Source organism: Gasterosteus aculeatus, chromosome 9 (assembly GCF_964276395.1).
Source record: "Gasterosteus aculeatus chromosome 9, fGasAcu3.hap1.1, whole genome shotgun sequence".
NCBI classification, from domain to species: Eukaryota; Metazoa; Chordata; class Actinopteri; order Perciformes; family Gasterosteidae; genus Gasterosteus; species Gasterosteus aculeatus.
In genome coordinates, this window is record NC_135696.1 from 14,523,526 (window position 1) to 14,545,826 (window position 22,301).

A 22,301-nucleotide genomic window follows, 5' to 3' on the forward strand; every position below is an offset into this window, starting at 1 on the left:
TATTGCTCATTGTCTCACAGGTTACTGCTGACTCCAATGTCAAGGAATATGTTCCTGTCAATTTATCTCAAACCAGCTGAGCTATTAAGGGAAATAAAGGACGGATTGGGGAAGAAGAAAAGCAGTTGGATAGCTAAGAATCAACCGATGCCTGACACGTCGCCAGTCACCAAGACAAGAATGACCTTTAAATGTTTAGGTTTGGGATCTCTAAAGGAACGGAAAGTCACTGTAAATACTTCAAATGGGAATTTCTTCTTGCTCGTCTTGTCTTCGGGAAAAGCGCTGAGACCTGGCTGAGACCCCACGTCACGCCAAGTGATTGCAGTCAATTAGTTCATTTTTAGAGACGGTTGAATGCATTCCTCCCAGATAATGACTCTCTCAAGTCCCTACAGGCATCACCGGCACACCCTGCCGTTAAACGCGGAGGGTAAATCAATTGATTGCTTAACACGACCTTGATCCCTCATGAATCAAATCGGAAGCATCGACAAGCATAATTGTCCCAATAACTGCGCACGGGACACAGGTTTAGATAAAGTGGCAGCTTAGTCATTGATAATTAATAAAGCACTTTATGTATCACTAATGGCTATTAAAAACAACATGCATCAAGCATCCGTGCATAACCACAGTACCCGGCATGTAGGAAACGGGGGCCACGGGAGTGAAGTTGTAACACGGCCTGCTAAATGGAGGGATTCATTCGTGGCTGTTTCGCTGTTTCGAAGTCCAATAATCCATGTGCGTATCCATTGCTACCCTGCAAATAAAACAGGAAATGATACATGACGGCGTGTTCTTCTCAAAAATTAAAAAGAAATAAAGATGCGAGAAGATGTACCACCACAGTGGAGGATACTGATTTGATTGATTTCGTGGGATGTGCTTTAAAGAAAGTTCAACAAACACCCATCCAGTTCCAGCTCCAGTGTCCATAGTGAGACAGACGTTTTTCTACCACAACATTTGTGATGCCCAGATAAATGTTGCATGAAATGGTCAAACCCGTTTCCAAAGCCGCCCCACAGCTAATGAGAGTTCGGAACTTTTACCATCGCTTCTGAATTGTTTGTGCTCTCTAATTTCCGGGTAAATCACAGCGCACGTCTCCGTGGGACACTAACTATTTTTGCATTTCTGCTTCAGCTCCAACTTGACTTCTCGAATGATGTGAGGAGGGTAACATAACATTTCAGTGCAGCTAAGATTCAGACTCCTCTGCAAACTCATTCTGTATTTGATTTAATCCGATTTGAAATGTTGACGAGGGGAAGACACGTTATCTTATTTAAGAAGCTCGCTACCGTTAATTGACGAGCCAACTCTGCGAGCTTATTGTAAATTAGCATGCTTGTTAGTTCGTACTTTAAGTGACACGTTTGTAGTCCCCTGGTGACCTTAGGACTATAGTCATACTTTCAAAACTAGGTGCCTGCCTATAAAAAGAAAAAGTAAATGTTTATTTTACATTAAATACATAATAGGGGACACCTGATTTCTAAGTGGGGAGATGTTTATTTGTTGTGCATGGAGTAATGTTTGTCATAGTGATGAATACTAATGTTAAGTTCATTTTTAGTTAAATACTATCTCCAGAGGCTTTAGGCCGTTAGCCTTTTAGTACTTACTGTTTGATTACTGTTTGTTACCGTATTATTGGTCAGTTGTGTATTCACGCTGTATAGCCAATGGTGATTGGTTGGGAAAACAATGGGGAGGACACGTGACTAAAAAGTTCTGGAAGTTTTTGGGGTTCGGGGAGAAAGAGAGGAGAAGTCGTGAAGAGACGGGACGCCGGCGTTTTCGGGGAAGAGAAAAAGACGCTAGCAGGAGACAAGAAGGCAGAATAAACCGGCGCGGGAGGCTGGAAGGAGTGGACCGCGGACTCGGTGTGTTTGTGAGCCTGGAAACGGAGGAAAAACCAAAGCTGAAACCCCGTCGGACGGAGCGGGGGAGAAGCAGCGGAGGTCGCCATCGAGGGAGCCGAGCTTGCTAGCCACGGTGGGCGTGGCCGGGCGAAAGTGTCGGTGACTCGCCTCGCGGACCCGAGTTTCCGCGCTCTCAATGTTTTCAAAGTGATTTCAGCGCACTCAATGTTTTGCCAGACCAAACAGGTCTGCAACGTGTTTTCTTTCCGTACATATCGTTGCCGTGAGTAACTGGAACATGTGTGGCTGTGTGTGGTGATTGGGCCCAACACCGCATCGGCTAATACTTGTTTCATGACACTTTGAGGGGAAAGTTTTGTTGTTATTGTTGAACTCTGGTATTCTCCGAGTTGAGGAACGGGAACATTTCAAACATTTATTTTGATGTAACGTCCTTGATACTATTGGGTTTGTATCACTGAATTTGGAGTTTATTATTTACGTTTTGGGGAAGTTTTGGTTATTTATTTTTCTCTATTTGGTAATATTGGGTTTTGGGGAAAATTAATTATTGTATTTAAATAAACAACGGCGTTGCCCTATTTATTTTACTTTTGTTAAAAGAACAACCATCTCTGGGTCTCATTTATTTTTTAAATAGCTTCTTGATAAAAGGTTTTACGATACATCGAACCCAAGCACCCCCCATTCTCACGTGAGTGACTCACAGAGTGGTGATACGGGTGCTACACGTTGTTAATATCAGCTTCTGTCTGCAAACCATTCCTCTTATGTTGAGTTGTTGGTGCTTTGGCAGTTGAGGGTTGGATGGAAGTGGATAATGCAACATGCAATCGTACAAGCTGAGATTGCATTCAAATGTTGTTTTCGTTCCGACCTCAAGAGCTTGTGTGCTTTGTCTTTCTATTGTAATCGTTTTTGTACTGATTGATGTTTGCTGTCTTGATGGCATAAAACAATCTGTTTCATTTGTCAATTCAGCGAATGGAAATGACAAACCATGACTAAGGACATATTGTTTTACTATTTTAAACATTCAGCATCCACATCCCAGTGTGTTTACAGTACACCTAGTGTGCTCATTGTACAAAAAGTATACACAGTACTTCTTTTAATTCTGCTTTAATCAGAACATTTTAATAAATGATTTCTACATTAAGCCATGCTTATTCAAAAAGATTTTCGTCTGAGCCAAATAGAACTCTAGTACCTTACTTCAATCCAGCATAGATTGAAGTCATGGCATCTAGACAACGGTTAAGGTTTGGTGGTGAAGTAACTTAACCGCTTCAGAATAATTGAATGGAAGTTTAATAATGATGAACTTTAATCGCTGCATTGTGAAATGATGCATGCTGTTGTCTTCTACATTGACAGAGACAGAGCACTGTGCATCCATCCACCAAACCTACCTTGCCGTTCTGACTTCTTGACACGGCATTAGCCTTTCAACATGAATTTGATACCTAGGGAAAACTGTGCATGCCCCCAGGTAAGTATAGTATCAGATGCATGAATATTTTGTTAATTGTTCTTCTTGTAATGTATCACAAGGTCAAGTTGAGTCAATAAATTTGTATAGAAATATATAACAAATCCCCTACAAGTCTCAATGGGTTTTATTTGTTTACAGCAATGTCTTTCATCTTGCTAGCAGTGTTGTGCCGGCGTTTCTTAATGATCCACCTGACGATGACGCTCAACCAACAACAACTTCTTTCAGTCCGCGTGCATATCTCTGCAGATCCGTTGCGTAGGAGATGTGAGAGAAGGGCTCGACGCTGATGTCATAATTTCTGATGTTCCGGTGCCCTGAGGCACCAGCATCCAGGGTAGCTTTTAGAATAAATGACCATGCTACAGTATGATGAATGGCTGAAGCAAAACCACTTTGGTCAGATGATGCATGTTCTGTTCACGTTGGATGATGTCATAGCACACGGCCTACAAGGCAGAACATTCCGCAGTTACCTGCTCACCAGGATGGCAGTGATTGACAGTCTGCAGGGGGGCCGGGGGGGTCACAGCTCCTTCTGTAATGAACATTGTTAGAGTGTGAAACGAGAGCAGGGCCATGCTGATGTGTTGACCTTTACAGCGAAGGACTGTTTGGGGATGGGGGGGGGGGGGGTTGTTTTGTCTGTTTCATTCTTGTCAGTGAAGGAGGGTGAGAGATGAGTAGTGTGAGTGAGGGGTACGTGACTGTAAGTGGAGTTTCATTAAGGTTGTGTGCTGAGGTGGGCGGCGATCGAGGCCTCGGGTCTTCCCGTCACGCCTTTGTCACGCCAGGTTTTTAAAGAAGGCTGACGGACGTCCTTCGTTCCCTATAGACGCTTCGCTCCCTCAATGCTTCTCACTCGTCCTGCCACTCTGGAGGTGAGATGGTACAAGTCTCAGCTCGGGGCTCAGTTATGTGATTTGTTTTGTCTGCAGGGTTTTTGATCTTAAAAAAGACATGGAGAGGAAACGTTAGTTAATACAAATACATTTAAATGGTTTAAGTCAGTAGTTTACAGTACGCTGGTTAGCGGTAAAACTGAACTGAAAAACTGTAAAAACTAACAATCAAAATAAACAACACTTTAAATTAAAGGAATCTAATATTAATAGGGGTGTAACGATTAATTTGAACAACGAGTCGATTCGAATCGCGACTCGATTCATGGATGATCTGGGTTAATTTAGGCAAGGCAAGGCAATTTTATTTGTATAGCACTTTTCATACACAAGGCAGACTCAAAGTGCTTCATATTATAACATTTCATACAATAAAGTGAAATAAAATGCAGGAATTAGAAGACAATTAAAAACAGCAAATAAAATTATAAATAACCCTTATTTAAATTGTTTAATTAAAAGCAGAGGTTAAAAGTGCAATGTAGGTAAAATTTAGCAGAAGGCGAAGCTGAACATAAAAGTTTTCAGTCTTGTTTTAAACGTGGTCAGAGTTGGGGCAAGTCTTAAATCTTCAGGAAGTTTATTCCAGCTGTTTGTTGCGTAGTAACTAAATGATGCTTTCCCATGATTTGTATTTACTCTGGGAATCACTAACAGATTGGTGTCAGAAGATCTTAATGATCTTGAAGGCTTATGTAGTGGAAGCATATCAGTGATATACTTTGGCCCTAAACCATGTAGTGATTTATATGTGAGCAGTAGGATTTTGAAATTAATTCTCTGACATACTGGGAGCCAATGTAAGGATTTAAGAATTGGTGTAATGTGCTCACATTTTTTGGTCTTTGTTAGAACTCTAGCAGCAGCGTTTTGAACAAGCTGGAGCTGCCTGACAGTTTTTTTTGGAAGACCTGCAAGGAGACCAATACAATAGTCTAGCCTACTAGTTATAAAGGCATGTACAAGTGTTTCTAAGTCTTGAGCTGACATGAGCCCTCTAAGTCGTGCGACATTTTTGAGGTGGTAGTAGGCCGATTTTGTTACTGATTTGATGTGACTCTCCAAGTGTAAATCTGAATCCATAATAACCCCCAGATTTCTGGCTTTATTTGATGTTTTCAGGGACAGAGAGTGAAGGTGTTGGGTTACTTTAAACCTTTCTTTTTTAGCACCAAATACAATGATCTCAGTTTTGTCTTCATTTAGTTGTAGGAAATTTTGACACATCCAGTCTTTGATTTGCTCAATGCACTGGCACAGAAGATCTATGGGGCGATAGTCGTTTGGTGATAGCGCTACATAGATGTGGGTGTCATCAGCGTAGCAATGGTGGTCAATTTTATTTCTTTGCATGATTTGTCCTAGTGGGAGCATGTAGATGTTGAATAAAGTCGGCCCCAAGATCGAACCTTGGGGGACTCCACACGTTACGTCGGTTGTTTCTGATACGAAGTCACCAATGGAAACAAAATAGTCCCTGTCTTGTAGATATGACCTGAACCAGCTTAAGACTGTGCCTGAGAGCCCCACCCAGTTTTCCAACCTGTCCAAAAGTATTGAGTGGTCGACAGTATCAAATGCAGCACTGAGGTCTAATAGCATTAATTTAGAACGATTCGATTCAGTGACTTGAAATCAATTCAGTAACTGTACTGGACAGTGCAGGCAAAGTTTCTGAGATCCCTGTTGTTTCTTGTAAGGAAATCAGGTTTAAATTAATTATGGATATTATAAACAAGCAAACAACAATTAATGGCAAATGTATTAACCTTTTATTTGAATCAAGTGCCATTTTCAATGTAAACATTACACAATGTTTGGATCAATTCACAGAACCCCGGATTTTCAACCACATTGTAGGGCCACATGTCTTTACAGATAAACTTGGCAATTGTTACTGTGATTTTGAGTTTGGTGCTGGCGAGGCCTGAGGTGTCTGCAGAGCTGGAGTTACCTGCTGCTGCAGCGGTAACGCTGCTAGAGGTGCCTGACTGTCGGCGTTGTTAAATCCCACGGCGCCTTAGTAGATGGCCGGAAAGATTTGTTGTGTTTCCGTGTTTTTTATTTGGCTTCTACATATTCTACCAACAGCGACCGACTTATTTCGAACACCTCCGTGTTTGCAAAAGCCAAAATGTTTCCACGCGCTGGATCGATAAGTTAGTTCGTAATAAATGTCTCGCTCGCAGTCACCTCCTCCACGCTGTGTTTTGTTGTTGTTCCGAGTTTCGCGCGGCTGCCGCTGCGTACTGATGACGTCACAGACAGGCAGACTGAATGGAGTAACGTTTAAAGTGCTAAAAAACAAACAAACAAACCGTACCGTAACACCCATACCGTTTTTGTACTTAAATCCAATGTGCAGTTTCCAAGTATCGATACAATCAATTATGTACCATTCCAAAGCGACTTACATTACACTTTAAACCCATGGCTTTTTCACATTTTTGCCTGGGGAGCAATTAGGGGTTAGGTGTCTTGCTCAGGGACACTTTGACATGGAACATGGGGCAGCCTGGACTCGAACCACCAACCCCCGGCACACCTTCTCTAACCCCTGCGCCATGATGTGGCACAGCAAATCGATTAATCGATTCAGTGGATGAATCGTTACACCCCTAAATATTAACATTGTTAATATGAGCATGTTTTTTCTCATCATTCTCTTGAAACAACTTGTTATCTATCCAATACACTGTTGGATGTAACATTCAACAGCTGATGCAAAAGGATGAATACGCCCCTGTGGAGCCTCATTGGCTCCTCTCATTGAGCACTTTCTCCTTTCATTTCACCAGATGGTACCTGAATGACGCAGAGCCGTAACGGTTTAATTCACACAGAGCAAGGGATAGTGTGGGGAAAGAGTCAAATACCCATTGCAAATTTGAACAAGGTCATAATAAAGTGGTCAGCAGTTGCCCAAAACGGCTGGAGAAACAGTTTGATTAATGCTCGTCCGTAATTGAATGAGGAACGAGACGGTGACCTCTACTAAGCTTAAGCTTCGGCCATTCAGAAGGAAAATTGAATCACACCAGGAATGTTGAAGAGTTATTTCCTGTCAGAACCAAATAGCCTATTATTGCCCCTACAACTATTAACCGTATACAATCAACATTAGCTTTTGAAGAGATTGTAAGTGTGGGGGGGCTCATATGCCGAAGTCCACATTTACCCATCGGAAGGAATGTGCTTTCACGGAGGTTAAAGTGGGGATAAGAAGCGCTTCATTTCTGAAATTTCAAACATCTTTTTGCCTAGGTCAGCAGCTTTTATATGGGCGGCAACACTAAAACACAGGAACTAGTAATATAAATCAAACTTATAATATGAAACCACTTTTAATGTTTCATCAAATAATTCGTTTTTCAGCAAAGGAAACGTTTTAATGTTGATTTCCATCCAGGAGAAAACCGGTGCTGCAAAGGACTTGAGTGGATGGAATGGGGGACAGTGAATAGCTGTCACTCATTACAAAGACAAATAGGTACGGAAGGAAAACGTAACATGAGTCTACAGCCACACACGTCTGTGAGACTGTGACACAGTGGTGCTGTGAGCTCGACTCTTACACCAGCTTGCTAACGGGCTCATGAAGTCACGGAAAACAAGCAGATGGCATATAGTTTATCAATTATATATTCTTTATATTATATTATATATATTTGAAATTAATGATGTCTTTTTCTGGTCTGTTTAATTAGAAGAGTGTTATTTTACTGTACAAATGGACCCGTAAACTGTTTGAAGGGCTAACTTACTTGAAGAGTAGTTGTTTGGATCCATCCTACGAGGATAATTTCTTAAATATTTCCTATGGATATATTCAGTCTTTACACGTAAATTAGTTGTAATAAAGTAAAGTAAATGCATTTGCAAATTTATTGCAAACAAAATAAAATAACATAAAAATACATTAAGATAATAAAGACTCATGTTTCTTGTCTTGAATTTTGATGAATTTAATCTTGTTTGCTATAATTCTGTTCATGTTTTCACTATGTAATCCAAAACATTTTCATTTTTATTGTTTATTCTAAATGAATTCTCGAAAAGTTAAGAACACAACTGTTGTCTAGAGTCCAACTGCAGCACTGGTGTAAACACTTTACTACATGAATTATCTTCAGCATCTAAACACCATATCAGTTCTGTAATACCTTGCTTGTTATTGACAGACATATAATGTTGTCCTAGAGTTCTCTGAGCCTAGTTTCCTAGATAAATAAATCGTAGGAGGGGCTAACTTCCCTGTTTGGACTCTCAAGAAATTGCTTCTGTTTCTTCATAAAGGAAATGCTAAGATGCAGGTATTGGCTACACGTTCATCCCATCTTTGATCCATTCATTCGTTTTTTTTCTTGGAGCTTGGTTTGCTTTTTTTCCCAGTATAGACCGGCAGAGGTCTTGGGATAATGTCATTTAAATATCAATAATTTTCACATAGATACCCTTTTAGAAATGCCTGTTGGCCAGAGTCAAGCAGAGACTGACCCGCGCTGAACTAAGATTGGCTGATAAGCGATCCGCCGGCAACACAGGTTTGCACTGAACGACTAACAGGATTGACTTTACGAGCCTTTAACCTTGTTGCTCATATGAGGAGCGTGCTTGTTCTTTTCTTTAATCCTATTTTTCATACGGAGAGACACTGGTGTAGTAATATCCTAGTGCTTTGTGTATCGTCACATAGAAAAAGACCTTCAGTCAATGATATATTTGCTGTTCAATTAAACAAACCTTGAATCTAATTCTGAGTTAGTTCTCACAGCATGCTACTGTCACGTTAGCCAGCGGCTAATTTTGTCTAATTGAGTAATGACAACAACTCTGCATGGTGACACCTCCACTGCAAGGTCAGTCCACAGCACTGCCAACTTCACACAGAGAAAGTGAGTCAAGTCCACTCCCTCCACAGCGCACCCAGCAGGAGGCCGCCGCAAATGTAATAAATCAAACCGCATGTACCAACGGCACACATGTGCAGGCATACACGCACACACACAGACACAATGACTGTTGCATTGGTGCAAGCAACATCGTGTGATGCGGATGGTAGGTTAGCATTGTGTTATCACAGCAAGCAGCTCTGGATGTGCCACTGTTTTGTTGCTATGCCGGATTAAATTTTAGATTTTAAAGACACGAAAGGTCACTTTAAGGAAGGAGAGGTTCTAAATTGTTTATAGTCATAAAGTGAAATGTCTGTTTCTGTGTTTGTCCCTTTTATGGATGTTTAGCGGCCGTTAGCAGTTTAATCACACAAGCTGAAGCACAAATTCTTGTTTATCAGATTCAGCCAGTTTCTCAAGTGGAACCTGTTCTGATTTCCAGACTGCCAGTTAGCTCTTATTGGATGCAGACACGCCCTATAAATCTGGCAAAGGACCTTCATTGCATATCATTCCCCATCTCTTTGCCTTTCATGACCTGTCATCTCTTTACTGTCAATGATCAATAAAGGCATACAATTCAACCAAGACAAACAGCCCAAAAAGTGAGTCAATAACCATTCAGTTGTCAAATTGTCAGAGTTTGGTGTTTGCTATCAGCCCACAGTCAATAACTGCAATCCCTGAATAAATATTAAGCAATCTAAAAAAAAAAGGTAGAGAGAGACATCAACAACTGTTCTCCAGTAGAAACTGTTAATGTTATAGTGTATTACCGTGTAAAAGCGTGCCACCACGTCACCTAGCGATTAAAACAGAAGACAATGAAATGAAGGACCGCCACTGTTCCTGGAAAAAAACTTTTCCTTTAAATAAAGCCTCTAGGGCCAGATTAAAAGCTATCCACACATCAAGGACTCTGTAAGAAATAAACCCACATGTGATGAATGAGGGATCATATCAGTGGTCAACACTACACATTCTATTGTTTGGGGAATTTTAATTGGGTTATTGCACAACACAGTATAAGAACAGAGGAGGAATCTGAGTGCAGACAGAGGTAGCTTGAATCTGTGTGAGCAATACTATGTCTGAATACAAACACAGATCCAGCCGAAATGCAACAGCAAGCAACAGCTATTTGAGGAGGGAAGAGTTTTGGCGGAAAGCATTTGCACATGCGTAAAGTAATACACAGAGGAAATTCATTCTTTAAGGGAACATATTATGAAAACACATTAATTTGGGTATCTGTCTACCGACCCTGAAACTATGGACAAAAAACAACTCCCGCGATTTGGTATGGTTCTTGTGCGTCAGAAACGTCATGCTTGAGTGACTGCGAATGAGCTTCCTTATTATTCTCTCGTCACTAACAAATGGGAGTCTCTCTTAAATGGCCCGCCCCCCTCGTCTCATCCCCCGCCCCTCCACACTCACTATCGATACGATATTTGCTGGCTCATTAGCGTTTAAAGGAACAGGCATTAAAAACTGGTCACTCTGGAGGGCTGTTTTAGGGTAAAAAGGGTGCTGTTCTAAATGATCCTTGTGGTATTTTGACCAAAGTATGTTACAGAGTCCCCAAGGAACCATATCAACTTGTGGTAAAATGCGCACACGATGGGTCGTTGATGCATCGCTTGACAGTGATCACATAACGACGAGCCCATGAAGATTGAGTCGGAAAAATCTTTTACTTTCTATAGCCTGACACAAGTATTAGTGTTTGACTAAATATATCCAAATTTTCACCTGATTTAGCGTAATTCATGATTTATGTCTTATAACCAGAGCCCTCTAACATTCTGGACAATACACTACGATTTTATCCTTCAATTACTAGACTACTTATTGGAATCAATATATCTCAATTTAGAAATTTTTTTCAAATTTCTACCTTTAATAACTGTTAAGTCGTCACTACAGAATTTTTTTTAATTTAAACTCAGTTCTACCTTCCGCTCTGAAAGAGTCGAAGGAGAAAATAATACTCTGTCTATGTCACTATGTCACCTTTGACTCTATTGCTAGGTGTTATTCAGGATTAAAAAAAACGTTCTCAACTGTATCACACCTCATTGCGCATGTGTGGTAAGGATTCAGAGTGCTTGTTTTCTTCAAAACGTTTTACACCTTTTATAATTCCATTCCAGTTGCAGGTATTAGCACAGTGCGGTGTTATGAGAGCTTAGCGTAGGGCAACAAGGTGCTTCCTATAACCATTAAAACGTTAGACCGGCCATTAAATGCATCCGTACCTTTTTGTAAGTAGCTCTATCCATCACTATTATTACCACCATGTTCTCAGCGTGGCCCTGGGGAGACCAGGCTGAACATCAGAAGTATGTTCTACTTTGCGCCATGTTGGAGCAAGACAAAATGGAAAGATACAGGAATAAATGAGAAGCTATTGCATATTGATGTTGGGGGAACACAGAGCAGTGATGACATGGTATTCAACAACATCAGATATGTAATGTAAAAACTTAATATCTTAAACATCAATGTAGAAATCCAAAAAATGCATCTATTTCATAGCCACCCATGCATTGGGCAGTTTGCCTGCACAAGTCCTCCACAGCGACAGGGAGATGCATTCATGCCTGGGAAACACTGGTGTATCTATTTCAAACAGGATTTCCTCACTGTTCGAAGTTCCATCAATGCATTTTGCCCCTCTTTACTTTGTCCCATTTTACAAGTGAATTGTTCACAATGCGATGGACAATGACATGCTCAGAAATGTCTCTATGGTCAAAGAGTGACCCGTTCCGTGTGATCACAGGCTGGGTTGGAAGTGGGATTTTCACACGTGTCCAGTCAAGTGTTTCTGACAGGAGAAGGAATATAAGGCAGCCGGTCAAGCACACCAGCACTAACCACTTCAGAATGGAGCCTTTCATCTCACCAACAGTCAGTGAGACATTTCATTTAAGGCTCAGAGGCAGCAGACATTCTGGTGCAGCAGACCAAAGGCAAGAGATGACAGTGTTGAAAATCCTCACGCCCAAAAATTCCAGTTAATCTCTGCATTTAAGACCTAAAGCTCTCAATGAATCAGTCCAGTCATATACATATAAATGCATTATCAGTTATACATGTACATCCGAAATGTGTAATTTTCAAGGGGGAGAGACAGTCAATGGTAGGTTATGGTGCACAATTTGCTCTATTTCAGCACATAAATGGTGGTGTGAAAGGTCAACTCTTCAGTACACCGAGGGGGATTTGCAAAAATAACTTTCCACTCACATGTGAGTTTTGTATTTGATCTTTGAAAAATAAAAGCTGAGTGAGATTTGATTTTGGGGTTCTGTCTCTGAGCTACAACAAGGCGGTTGTTGGTAGTGGGAGATTCGATTTCCTATTTGGCGTAAATTGGAAATCACTGAAATTGTCATTGTTGCACAACTTGCTTGATTACATTGTTAATGAATTGTGTTTGTTTGCACTCAACAGGGAGCAACACTCGACGTCTGAATGTATTATTTTGTACTAGTTGATGGGTTAAAAGCGCTGCATCAAATCTGTCAAATTTATTCAACAGTGATTATTTTTTCTTGCGTGATTTTAAAATACAATGCAGCTACAGTGTGTTATGTATTGATTTTCTAAAATTTCTAAAACAAACAATTTTTTTGAATAGATTTACAAATTGTATGGCAGTAATATGAACATCCCAACTGAGCTGAGGAAGTTACATAAGGGAGGCAGAGAAAGTAGGATCATTGAGCTTTGACTGTCAGATGGGGAGAATGGCGGGACTTGAATGAGCTCGGGGGCGCGCACTCCGGATTCTCTTTATAGCTCTGCCATACCATGCAAAAAGGAATTTCCAATGTAGCTCCTACATATTTAATAGACAACTTATTTCACAGATGTTTCTCCAGACATTTTCTGCCTCATAAAACAGGTTGAATTATTTTTTAATAAACCAACATCTCCTGTTGTTATGGGGTTAGGTTATGAGGAGTTGCTTTGATGTGAAGGTTGACAGAGAGATTCATGAACTGGGATGATGGGGAGAATAGGAACACAATGCTTACATGCAACTTGTGTGCGAAACACATGACATCATGAGCAAGTTAAAGAAAAGTCATGCAACTAAGATTAAGTAGCTCTCAGTGGTAGTTACATCCAATAATAATAATTCCCCAAAAATATTCAGTGGATTTATCAATTGGACTATCCGCAGATAATTTAACAGATGTATCTTAATGTCAATAAAACCCCTCAAATGTAAAGGTATTTTTGTCTTGGTAAGACGTACAGTAACAATTGAACGTTAAGAAATTGACAATTATTTACAAGTCTTAATAAAAGTAATCAGATATTTGCTGCCCTAGATGTTAACCATAGACTCGTGTTCTTAGCAAATCTCTTACTTGGAGAATGTTTGGAATTTGAGCTGCAACAATTTTTAAATGATTTTTTGGCAAAGGTACTTAAGCAAAGTGTGGCTGCTTCTCAAATGAGAACATTTTTTAGTGCTAATCTATCATGTCTCAGGATTCATATCTTTCGGACAAAAAATGATTAACTGGTTGAAGTAAATTTGATTTTGAATGGGTTTGCAGTTTTAATTTACTGAACTTAATATTTAACCTAATGTGATTATTTCCTTAAATGCATCTATCCATCTATATGCCTATGAATAGCCTAAGCCTTCACACAAAAGAGTAGATGCATGCAGCTCAAAAGAGAAAGAAATATTCATCACCTTGTTGAAGCTGCAGTCGCAGGTTACTGGGTCTCTGCTCCCAGAATCTGTGTGTGACTCTTAAATCCTGTTATACAACCTTAACAACTGTGTGCAGCACACTGTTATGAATAGGCCTCAAATATACCTTTCTGGCTTTGCACAGTGGCCAGTTTTTTTTGGGGGTCGGTGGCTATTCCTCTCACCTGGCTCAGAGAAGCCTTTGATGAGCACCGTTGGAAATGTTAGAAGTTTGTCATAAGCCTTTCAGCAGAGTGGATTCATGCTGAGCTGTGAAAGTGCTGAAGGGGAGCGTAACAGGTCTTCCCGTAGAGCAGCATCCACAGCCCGGGAGTAGATTTGATGGCTTTGAATCGTTTAACACCACGTTTCACCGTTTATACCTCACCACATCCTCCCTGTGAAGACACTCCTGCGGGTTAGAGAGGGAGGGTAGACAGCACTACAGTTGCCTCTTTTATTCCAAAGTCTCAGCCTGATGTTGTTGGAACAATCATCGTTGGATTGCATTGCATTGCATTGCATTGAGCGGTTAACAGAGTGAGCCCTGCTCACAAGTCATTAACCTATAATAAAAAAATCTATTCCAACAGTATAACACTTTCCTCACAATGGTCTTAATCTGTTTTCCGTAACGGGAGGCTCAGAGATCCGTCTCAATCCCGTCTCCTTCCTTTTCATGAAAGATTAGTCGTTGAATCATGTGAAATAAAGATTCCCAGACAATCTATTCACGAGAAGAGCAGTAAATCATAATATTTTGTAGAAGATAGAATAATAGAGTAAGAATTAGAGCCAGGAAGATGTAATGTTTTCATTAGTGACGATAGGAGTGTGGGAGATTGGGAGCCCCATTGTGGGACCATTGGGATTAAAATAATCTCAAAGTCAAACATGGATGTTTCACCTGTATATTTATATTTCTCCTTTTTGAAATGGAGTAAAAGCACCATGCACATTGTCGTGAATTGTTTGATTCCATAATTAATGTGGTTTATATTGAGACGCTTACTTAACAGGAAGTGCTTTTATTTTTTAGAGAAAGGAAGTACGTTTTTTGCTTGATGTAAAAAAATGTGAACCTCTAGTAGTACTAATGCCGGAGTTAAGACAGTAAAAAGATATCTGTTCAAACAAGAAGTGCTCTGGTCCTCCTTAGAAGCTCCACTTCACAACACAGAGAAAGCAGGATCAGCAGTTTAAACCCAAAACAAACTATTAATTGATAAAATACTCCCACTGGAAGCATCAGAAGCTGAAAAGTGCTGAAAAAAAACTGTAGAAAATAGTTTTGCTTTGTTGACAAATGTATCTTTAAACAAACGTTTAATCAATAGCAATGCATGTAGGCAGATATTAATTTATTGTCAAGGAAATATCCAACTTCCATAATGTTATCTGCCCATGCAGAATCAGACGGTGCAAGAGTTATATTATATTTTAAATACACATTATTTTACTGCTTCACTGTCCTCCACTCACAGCCCAGGCAACCATTTTGACTGTGATCAACTGTACCTCTTGTTTTTCTTCACATGACACCATTATAATTGGTAAGGATGTGTCAATTTTGGGCCACATCATTTAAAGTTAAACACCTATGGTGGCTTTCGTGGAAGCTTTGGACAGTCCGTCTGATTAATCAACCTGGAAGTGCTGCTGCAAAGCCTTCTGGGCACGTAGAGATTGGGCAAGATGCCAGGCTACAGATTGCTACCATGATTAAAATATGTGCAGTGCTTTTAGTCTGTCCTATTTTTAAAAATCATACAAAATAAATTCACTTTTTGAAAATATAGTTTGTAATGAGAAATATCTGCAGTAAGGAACAGTAACGCCATACGGGCAATTAAGGATGTTGCTTTTCCAAATGCACATTCTTAAAGCCAGTCTTTGTTTCAGTCAACTTCCAAAAATAGCTTTGGTAGCAGTCTAGACTCTTGTAACAAAGTGGTGAAGGGTCGTCATTTTCCTTATTTTAGTTTCGAATAGCATGTTGGTGAAAGTTCACTGTTGTTATAAGTAGCCTCTAATGGAAAGCCCGGTTGGAGTTGGGGGGGGGGGCTAAATTGTCATTTCACAGAGTGATTTGCATTGTTATTCACTGTTGGCCATGAAGAAATACATTATTCAATTTATTCTCTGTAGGAGATGCCTGCGAAGAGATGGACTTAATAAAATGTATAATAAAACTGATAAAACTGCAATTCAAACCTCGGAATAGGATCAGTGTATATTTTCTTCCTCTAAAGCTGCTTCACTTGCAAAAAAACAGAGCCTCTCAGATCCTGATACTGCTTTCTTGAAGTACCGACATGTAAGCTGAATCAGCACCCAGATCTCAATGCTGCGCCCATCACAGAAGCAGCCTTTGATTATTTTCTTAGATATTGACAACTCGGAAACTGGGATGGCATTTGTTAAGTAAGCCGGCCATGTAGACTATAAAGACAAAAATGGGTCGAAGCATCTCGTTTGCAGGCATTTTATCTTTTAACAGTCTCCACTTTTTCGGTGAAGGCTATCAATAGATTTTGTGACATGCTCGCAGGCATTTTCTTCCATTTGACAACAATGGCATTAGTGACACTGCATGAAAAGTGGGATTTTCGGCAGTATGCGGCACTGTAAATTGTCGTGGAATTTCAGGTTTACGGCTGTTTACGGCAATTTGCGGGCAACGCCGAAAACTGCCGTAAATTGTCAGAAATTGATGTGGGCCTCCCTTGGCAGTTGACCCCCCTCCTCCTAATTCTAGGGGAGGCTTTGACATGTAAATGAAAAGGCTGTGAGCTATACAAATGCAAATCAGGGTTGCAGAGGGAGTTTTAGCCCAGGTGACATTTTTTTAAAAGGTAAGAAAATCTCTGGTACAAATAGATCAGGCTCAGTAGCCTAATTATACACTTACATTTGAGCTTGAATTGATTTATTTAATTCAAATATGCTAGATTACTGTGTACGCCATTAGCAATGGCAAATGTTATGTAAAAAATATACACAAAATAACTTCTTAAAAAAATTAGTTTTAATCAAGGCAAAATGAGCATTCCATGCAAACAACATTTGAATCAGACTGAGGGGTCTGCAGAGATCAGTCTCCTAGAGCTCAACTACAGTGCATAGTGGCAGGACTACAGTGACCTTTTCTTTGGTCTTACTTAAATGCACAGAGGATGTATTAACCACACATCTTCTAGCAATGCGCTCAACTGGCAGAAATGATGCTGGGTATGACGTATCTGTTCCCTGCAAGCCCCAAACTTCTATTGGCTTTCCATAAAAATGTCTGTCCGGGTGGAGATGAAGCCAGGAAACTTGTGCAAGAACATGTTTAAATGCCGTACCCTTTGACACAACATTAACAACTATAAACTGCTTTATAATGGCTGGTCGTCGTTCTGCTAGAGCATGGGTCTCAAACTCAAATCAGCTGCGGGCCAGATGCAGCCCACTTCAACCGAACGCGGGCCAGACTAGCGTCCGAACGGCATGGTCGACAATAACACAACTTAACACTCACTTTCAAAAGCAGTCATTGAACCCCACCCTGGGGGATCGGTCCGAATGAGACTACAACACTAGTCAAACGTGAAGTTACGTGAATCGAAGCTGCGTAGTAATGGACGGAGACGCTCGTCGGTGACGTCAGATGCTTCATGTGTTGTTAGTGTGAGTCGTAAAGGAAAACTTAAACTTAAAATTAAACGAGCGATGCTAACGGTTAGTCACATGATCACCTGCGCGAAAGAGGGCAGGAAACTGAATTTCACCCTCCTGCTCTCTGCACCTCGGCCGACACACACGACCCGCCCCCCATGTCAGTCACATGCATGCCACGTTCACTGGACAAGCACACAGTAGGAAACCAGAACATCATAACATGTCCCACACAGCAGCTGACAGTGGGGTTACAGTATAAAACTTGCGGGCCGCACTAACATTACACTTTCATATTAAGGATGGGGCCACAAAATATCGTCCCGAGGGCCGCAATTGGCCCGCGGGCCGCGAGTTTGAGACCCCTGTGCTAGAGGGTCAAGGACGGGTTCCTCAAAACTGTTGGTGTTTCCACACCACTTAGCATGAACACATGCTGACCTTTATGCTTTGCATCTATCGATTGAGTAAGTTACATTCATATATGTTACCCGTTTACACGTCATGGCAAAACATTCAACCTCAGTGACACAAGGGTACATGTGATGATACATTGTCAACATTGCATGTATGTCAGACTCAAGAGTGTCTGGTGGGATGGAGAAAGAGGCACCACTGTACAGTTTTCTAGGGAAAGTCGTTCTGCTGACACCAAAACAACCATTTGTCTTCCTAAAATACTGGTCCTTCCGTATAACAATAACCTCGTATGTGATTGGAGGACCCTTAGACTCCTCGTCCAATCACGTGTGAGGTCACAGGCATGACTCAGACAGCAGTACTTGCAAGACGAGCATACAAACAGACACGTGTGTGTTACTATACTCAGAAGAACTGTATCTCCAGTTCCTTTGTTTGGTTTTTGCTGCTTCGTGAATAATGGCTGGACGACGTCTCGCGTTCAACTCGCCTTCAACTCCTCTCCGCGGTCACCAACTTTCGGCCAGTCCGCAGACAGACGAGAAGAAGCTGCTGAAAGCTCTCAGTGGATCGTCTCGTCAACTCCAACAACAAACTGACGATATCAACGAGCGGTTCGCTCCACTGGAGCGTTCGGGACTCTGCGGGTTTGTGTCCATGGAGGAGAGGAACCGACTCAAAGAAGAGGAGACGGGCGCACGATCCCACGATAGCGGTAAGAATACGTTCGATGACTGCAAGCTAAGCTAAAAGTAGCGTAGCCTCAAGCTAAGCTAAGAGTAGCCTAGTAGCCTTACAAGTGAGCAGAAACAGCTTTACCTCGTGACCTCGTATTTGCTCCGGGAAAAGTCCAGATTTAGACGACGTCATTGTGTGTAAGTGACACTGTTTCTCCTTCCTTGTTAAATGTTACTGTGACTTGCGTTTGGTTTTTTAAAATTCATACCACACTCATTTAATTGTTTTCCAGCCGCCTGTGAGACGTATTTTGAGACGGGACGCAGGAGCTTCAGGTTCAGGCGGAACACTCATGAGGCGGAAGCTGCGAAGGATTCAGCGCGGAGTCGAGCGAGAAGAAAGACGGTCAGAGTTTATTTGCTGACTTGTTTTAGGTGCATTGATCGATGTGTTGTGTCCGTACGCATCGCACAGTAATGATTCATTGTTGTTTTTACAGCTGCTGGAATCGAGACAAAGTGTGCTGGCTGATGACGAGGTGGAACTCTGGAAATCCGCCACCGTAGAGCTCACGTCGGGCAGAGGGGACGCGTTGTTGGCGGGGTCTCGGGTGGATCGTACGGTCGCCACACGCACACTAGGTGCCTGCACAACAGACCTGCCTCGTAAAACACGGCGCCAGTGACGGTCAACAACCCCGAGGAGGCAAACGGACAGTTTACTGAGCTGTAGTTTTTAAACCGCCGTTACCCAAGTGTGGGCAGATCCTCACTTTGTATGTAGTTGTTGTTTGTGTTGTTAATAAAGCTCTTTCTTTGCATAAACGTGTGTCAAATGTTCATTTTCTCTATAAATTCATTGATGTCCTGGGTTGGTATCCTAATAATAGTGTAGTAGCCTACATAGGATAACCATGGAATGAATATACAGCATAATATGAATATATAAATAAAATGAGGCGGGTGACCAATAGCGACAGATCTGCCAACCAATCACGAGTGATTGAAAGTTGTGGTTTCATCCAATCATGAACGAGGAAACTCAAGCCTGGTCTGCCCACGTGTGGTTTTGCTGCCAATCACGAGTGATTTTATTAGTTAGTAAGTTGTGGTTTCATCCAATAAGGAGTAAGGATATTCAAGCCCGCTCGGCTCGGCCACCCGCGGCTTCGCTGCATTTATATGCTAATTCGGGCCATTCGCACCTCCGCCAGCTCTCCACCTACGTCATGGTTCGTTTCCGACAATTTGTGGCACAGACAAACGCGACGTGCGCGGGTTGCAAATTGTCGGAAATTGTCGGAAATTAGGGAGATTTCCGGGCGTTTACGGGGACGAAAATCTCACTTTTCATGCAGTGTGATGTCTGAGGTCACTACTGTGTGCAGGCCTGTCAAACGTCCGCGTCAATTTTGGAAGGCAATTCAAACATCACTGAGCTCAAGCAATGAACCTTTTAAAGCGTGTATGATCTACCTCATATTAAAGGCGACATAGTGTGCCATTTTACCACAAGTTGACATGGTTCTTTGTGGTCTGAAGGACATGTCTAAAATGTACTTTGGTCAAAATACCACAAGGAGGAGGGGGATCGGGGAGATGTAGGACAGACTCCTACTTGGTCTGATGACATCAGCACACCCCGGAACTGCCAAACGAGTCGTTTTTTTGTTTTCAAATTAGTATTAATTTGGGGGTCGGTACACATGCCAGACAGCCACATTAACGAGTAAAAGACCTTTCAAAGTGGAACTTTGAATATTTCTTCCTTAAGGAACTGACTACAAACAAACTACATTTAGATGACACGGTACTTATTGTGGGGGATATTTTTGCTCGGTATTGAATCAGCAGGACCTTGTCTCTATACGATGCCCTCCAGTCCACAGGATGTAAGACTCTCATGATTTGTATTGTACTCATTGTTTCAAAAGAACTTCAAAAGTGCATGTCTTCTTCATTATTTATATTGTGCATTAACTATTTATTTGTTTTAAATAACCGTTTTGAGAATGTTTTGGCTTCATCATTTCTGAGATTTCAAATAACAAACAAAGTAGAATAAAATGTTGCACGTTGTGAAGAATGGGTTGTTGGGGATGGTCCATCTGAATGATATACTAAACAGGAGTAAACCCTTAAAGGCGACTCAGCAGTTTAAGCCTAGCAAGGAGACGCAGTGGCCACTCATAATGAGCCGGGTTAGTAGACATGATGCTAGATACTACTACTACTACTAAACAAGATATCAATGAGTTAAAAACAAGTAGTTAAAAACAAAGAAAGAGGAATCTTATGTCACGGTGTGGTGCACTTCCTGTCTTACTTTGTAGTTTTCTGCCACTCGTGTCCCTGGGTAACTTCACTTCCTGCCTGGTCCCGTCATCCCTTGTGATTGTCGGATTGTTTCCACCTGTGTCCAATCACCTGCACCTCCCTTGTGTATTTAAGCAGTGTGTGTTGTTTCTCACTGTCACGGATGTTCCTGTCTATCGTCTGGATGTTCCGCTTTCCTGCCTGCCTTTTTTCCTTCGTGTGTGTGTGTTTTTGCCTGTTGGCCTTTTACTTTGTGGGAGTTTTTGACTATTAAAGTATTTTTCGTTAAAAGTCTGCGTTTGAGTCCTGCCTTCCTACCCAACCCTGACATCTTATACTGCAAAAAAAAACGTATGCTACAAAAAAAATAAATGAAACAATTTTTTTCAAATTTAACACATTTTCTTGATTACTGTTCGATATGTTGCATAAGATTTGTGTTTTGTACAATGAATCTACAATCTTATTTTTAATGTTTATGTGTGAGAGCAAGAGTGGGAGATTTGGGATGGGAAGGTGGAGTTTATCCTGCTGTAATATATCTTGTTTTAACGCTGCAGGCTGTGTGCATCAGTTAGACTTGGATGCGATGCTCTGCCAGCATCAACAACAGACAGCGGACCGAGTGCTGAAAGGAAAGGAGCGCAAATGAAAGGAAAGGAAATCTTCTGGTCTGTCTTCCTGGAGAGCACCTGTGGCGAGGGGGATGAGAGGGAATGAGAGGCAGAGGGCAAGGAGGGAAGCACCTCTGCCCTTTCCTGCCCTCCACTGTCCCATCAGACAATAGTCGAAATGTAAAAACTAGACTGGATGATGACCAGGAATATGTTGCTGGAGGTCAATTTCAAACAGACCCGTACAAAACTTTATCAACTGCATTTTCTCATAAGACTTTTTCTCATATGCAGCAATTTTGTAATCTTTAACAAAGGAATCAATCAAGACTAAATGATCATGTGCAGTTATACTATTAATTGACTGACTGTTCAAGCCTTACTTTGTAAAATAAGGATATTTTGGTTCATTATTGTTGCAAATTGGATGTCTTTGTTTTTATGACTGTTGATGGGTCAAAACAAGCTTCACATGCAAAGCTGAGAATCAAATCTATTTTCTTTTCCCACATCTAGCTACATTGATTGTTTATCGAGGTGCTGTCTGTTTTTGCACAACGGTGTTGTGATTGTATTGATCCAACGTAGACGCTGACAGAGTAAAAGATCTACTGCAGCTGAGGTGGTGCTGATGTGTTGTTTGTGATATGCAGCCAAGCGTAGACGACGTGTTCGTTGGAGAACAACTTCAGATGCTGTTGGTA

The 22,301-nt window shown here is 41.2% G+C and overlaps 1 protein-coding gene across 2 annotated transcripts; it reads left to right on the forward strand.

The window, feature by feature from the left end:
• Nucleotides 1–7,581: 7,581 nt before the first annotated feature.
• On the forward strand, nt 7,582–19,492 carry LOC144383412 (uncharacterized). Of its 2 annotated transcripts, none has more exons than XR_013450775.1 (3): nt 7,582–18,865; nt 18,961–19,073; nt 19,168–19,492. XR_013450775.1 is itself a non-coding variant. In XM_078080676.1 (3 exons), exons 1-3 carry the CDS (start codon nt 18,450–18,452, stop codon nt 19,351–19,353), a joined length of 555 nt encoding a protein of 184 aa, XP_077936802.1. In that variant the 5' UTR covers nt 7,582–18,449; the 3' UTR covers nt 19,354–19,492. The 2 variants fall into 2 exon arrangements, 1 of the variants encoding a protein (XP_077936802.1); XM_078080676.1 differs by having other exon boundaries at nt 7,582–18,705.
• The last annotated feature ends 2,809 nt before the right edge of the window (nt 19,493–22,301 follow it).

Coding starts and splice junctions, on each gene's coding strand:
- LOC144383412 (XM_078080676.1), top strand. CDS start 18,450: ATGGCTGGACGACGTCTCGCGTTCAACTCGCCTTCAACTCCTCTCCGC. Junction 18,706..18,960: donor CGCACGATCCCACGATAGCG/GTAAGAATACGT, acceptor ATTGTTTTCCAG/CCGCCTGTGAGACGTATTTT. Junction 19,074..19,167: donor GTCGAGCGAGAAGAAAGACG/GTCAGAGTTTAT, acceptor TTGTTTTTACAG/CTGCTGGAATCGAGACAAAG.